General features: G+C 38.4%; 1 protein-coding gene across 1 annotated transcript in view; it reads left to right on the forward strand.

The window, feature by feature from the left end:
* slc49a4 (solute carrier family 49 member 4) overlaps window positions 1–4,275 on the forward strand; it is a gene marked incomplete at its 3' end in the record, with an annotated part of 107,297 nt that overhangs the window by 29,683 nt on the left and 73,339 nt on the right. The window contains 2 exon segments of the mRNA XM_014028503.1: window positions 1,525–1,784; window positions 2,411–2,540. Coding sequence (XP_013883957.1) covers window positions 1,525–1,784; window positions 2,411–2,540 — 390 coding nt within the window.

Genomic DNA, 4,275 nt, shown 5'->3' on the forward strand with positions numbered 1-4,275 from the left:
ATCAGTTCTTGTTTAGTAAATCAGTCTGAAAACAAGATCAAAAAGACTTTTTGGCTGATATAAGACTTTAAAACTTTGTAGATGGACATTTTTGCAGTGGATACCTAGTCAGACTCTAAAAATAAGTTTTTCAGATTACGTAAACAAGTCTTCACTTTCTATCAAGTTTGCGTTCTGTTAGAAAATGGACTGAATACTTTTAAATACCTAAAGCTCAGATTTAGCGTAACGTTTCCCCCTTTGTCTACCATTTTTCATTTATTCCGTATTCTTTCCTGCCCCCTTTCCCCCCCATCGAATCGCCTCAACCTCTCTGAGTGAATGGTGTCTTTACTGAGCCTACAGACAATCAATCAGCCGTGAGCCGTCTGCTGCGGCTGGCTGTCTCAGTCTCAGGGTGTTGAAGGGGTTCTGTTTTCATCAGGGGACATTTCAGAGTACATCTGCCTCCCACAGCTGAGTCTGAAGGTACAAATCTGAGACTTCCTTGTTTCTTGTTGTTTCACAAATCCTGTGATATAATTTATCTTACTTATTTTTTATTTTTTTACCCTCAGCTGTCCGTTTTATATCTGACACTCGATGCTGAATGGATTCATTTGTTTACCTTTAACTTTAATACAGGGTCTTCGCGGGGTTGTAAAAAGTATTAAAAGGTAGTAAATCAAATAAGCAAAAATTAAAGCCAATAAAAAGTATTAAAAGGTAATAAATGCCATCTGACGAGGTATTAATTTTTAAACAACCAGCGYACTTTTCAAATCGCGTTGCGTGGAAAACAGGTTTAACAAACATTTGTCTGGCCCAATCTGAGACGCAGCTAGGGCTGCCACAAACGATTATTTTTACAATCGATTAATCACAGATTATTTATTCGATTAGTCGACTAATCAGATCATACATTAATTGAATATAAAACATACAGCTTATCGCGCCAGAATGCTGCTGCTATTATATAACCATGGTTAGATTTTAGCTATATGCTAACTAAAAATAATTGCTGTGGAAGGTAAGTTCTGCTCTGAAATAAGAAAAAAATGAGTCAAATCAAGTATTTCAAGAATCTTACCAAGTAAAATGTTCTTACTCCCACAGGCAGAAATTTTGACTTAATGTGAGTCAAATTTTCAGACTAACAAGACAAATAATCTTACACATTCTGAAAACAAGATGATTATTCTTACACAATCAGTTCTTGTTTAGTAAATCAGTCTGAAAACAAGATCAAAAAGACTTTTTGGCTGATATCAGGTTTTAAAACTTGGTTAGGTGGACAGTTTTTGCAGTGTTGAATTCATGCTGGTATTAAAAAACAATGTGATGGTATTAAAAAGGTATTAAAAGATATTAAATTTAACTTCAGAATTTCTGTATATACCCTGTAATTGTTTATTAATGGTATTTTAACAGCATGAAGGCCATCAACATGGAGAAACCTGGACTTCAATCAGTTTAAAGAGGAACAAACTCATTTGTTATTTATGCAGTAGATTTGAAACCACTTTCTTTCCTTTTCTGTCACAGGATGATACACGGAGGCCAGTTTCTAAATGGTTTGGCCGGGCCGACCATAATGAGCGCCGGCCCCTTCCTCTCCACTACATGGTTTGCCCCAGATCAGAGAGCAACAGCAACGGCCGTGGCCTCGCTCTTCTCCTACTTGGGAGGTGCTGCTTCATTTCTAGTGGGACCACTTATTGTTCCAGCTCCCAATGCCTCCCTGGCAGCAGCGGGGCTTTCCAACAGYTCCATTCAAAGCAGAATACAGCTCGTTCTGTATGCAGGTACGAACAGAAAGCACGGAGGATCAATAGCGCATCATTTCAACACCGTGTCAGGCCTGTCCAGGGACAGAAATACAATCAGGCAACAGGGATTCAAGAGTTTTGCACAAACGCCAAAAGCCTCAGCTGTAATCCTTGTAACCGCGCCTCTGAAAAATGGCTTGCTGAGACTGTTATGCTTAACTGATTCAGAAAATTAAAAGCGCTATGAAAAGAGAAACAAGCATGCTGTAATAGATTGAGGCAGCGGCTTTGTTTAATCTAAGGTAATACTATTAATTTTTGAAGGGCAGAGCAGACACGTTTTGTAAATCGGAAGTTTAAAAAATCATTAAAAGAAAAACAATGGCTTATACACAAACCACAGTCAACTATTTCTGCAGTCGGCTCCTTTTTTATATTTTAAGTTTGAAGAAGCAAGTGAAGTTTCAAATGGTTTGCCAGATTGTATGATTTTGTCAGATACTTTTACTCTACTGTCTTGTCTAGTGGGCCATTATATTAATTTCACAGCTATTTTCAGAAGCCTTTAAGGAGTCGTGTTGACCTTTTTAAAATGTCATATTGGCCTGAGTGTTTTTACTGTATCTGTAAAGAAGAAAAAAAACACCTCTTTTTATCTTCAGAACTGGGTGCAATTGCGATGCTTTTTACCGCCGTCCTGTTCTACTTCCCATCTCGACCACCAATCCCTCCCAGTGTGGCCGCAGCAAGCCAGAGACTCAGTTACAGGAGCAGCATCTGCAGACTTCTGAGGTAAAACTAGAAAAGTGACCACACAGGTTGTTCTGTAAGGTCTCTGAGGGGGTTTTCTTTTCGTGCTTTATTTAGGATGTCTAACTTTGATCCTTGATTTAAATGGACAGCAGCAGATGTGTTTAAAATTTATTTCATATGTAGTGATGTTTTATGGCCTAAAATGCGGTGGCGTCACTAGGCCAAAACCTAGTACTTTAAAAAAAAAACTAAATTATTTTGGTGTAAAAATCTTTTTTAAATTAATTAATTAATTATATTTTTTTTGCAAAAATTCAATATGATGTGGTCAGAATAAATAATAATAATATATGATCATAAATCTGTCAGTTCCCCTTTAATTTATAGACTAAGGTAGAGATTCTCTTTGGTGAGCCGTTACCACGCATATATATATATATATATATAGTCTCAATAAACAACAACAAACAAATGATGGGTTTACATTAAGGGCAAACCCTCACTCTTTAAGAGGTGGGGGAGAATCGACTCAAAGACTATTTCATGGGCAGGTCCCTCTCAATCACACAGATGTAAGGTCTGCTTGCATTTGGAGGATTTTGCTGTAAAGTAAACATGCAGTCAAAGGAGCTCTCCATGAAGGTGAAACTAGCCATCTTTAAGCTTTGAAAACAGAAAAAAAATCTTCAGAGAAATTGCTACAATATTAGGAGTGTCAAAATCTACAGTTTGGGCCATCCTGAGAAAGAAAGAAAGAAAGCACTGGTGAACTCATCAATTCAAAAAGACCTGGGTGCCCACGGAAGACAACAGTGGTGGATGATGGCAGAATAATCTCCATGGTGAAGAGAAACCCCTTCACAACAACCAACCAAGTGAGCAACACTCTCCAGGAGGTAGAAGTATCAATATCCAAATCTACCATAAAGACAAGACTGCATGAAAGTAAATACAGAGGGTTCACTGCATGGTGCAAAACACTCATAAGACTCAAGAATAAAAAGGCTAGACTGGACTTTGTTAAAAATATGTAAAAAAGCAGCAGAGTTCTGGAAGAACATTCTTTGGACAGATGAAACCAAGATCAACCTCTACGAGAATGATGGAAAGAGAAAAGTCTGGTGAAGGCGTGGTACAGCTCATGATCCAAAACACCACATCATGTGTAAAACACAGCAGAGCAGTGTGATGGCTTGGGCATGCATGGCTGCCAGTGGCACTGGGTCACTAGTGTTTATTGATGATATGACACAGGACAGAAACAGCTGAATGAATTCTGAGGTATTCAGAGACATACTAACCATGTTTCCATCAAGGCTTTTTGATGCTCATTTAGAAGTGTCGCGTTAAACATGTGGAAAAAAAGTTGGATGGAAACGGCAAAATTCGAAATAAAAAAATCCTCAATTCGCTAAAAAGATTTTACGCTCGCTTGAGGTGGTTTTTGGATGATTTGCAAAGTAGTTAATGTGCAAAACGGGAGATGGAAACATGTTTGCCGAATAAATTCTGACGTAGCGCATATTTACCTCACGTGACGTTAAGCTGTTTCCGCTTTCCTGCCTCGTCCTGGATGTTATCATAAACGCGCGAAAACATGGCGTTTATTTCCCTACGTCTCCTGGCAGCGTTAAACATAGCCTGTACTAGCTGAATAAATAAAATAATTACAAACTGCCCAATAGCAAGGCATTCACGAAACAATCGCTCCATTGTCCCGAGATGATTAGCCTCTGCTAGTTAGCAAGTTTCACTTCCTGTTTACTACCGCAAA

Source organism: Austrofundulus limnaeus, unplaced genomic scaffold (genome assembly GCF_001266775.1).
Source record: "Austrofundulus limnaeus strain Quisiro unplaced genomic scaffold, Austrofundulus_limnaeus-1.0 Scaffold772, whole genome shotgun sequence".
Classification (NCBI taxonomy): Eukaryota; Metazoa; Chordata; class Actinopteri; order Cyprinodontiformes; family Rivulidae; genus Austrofundulus; species Austrofundulus limnaeus.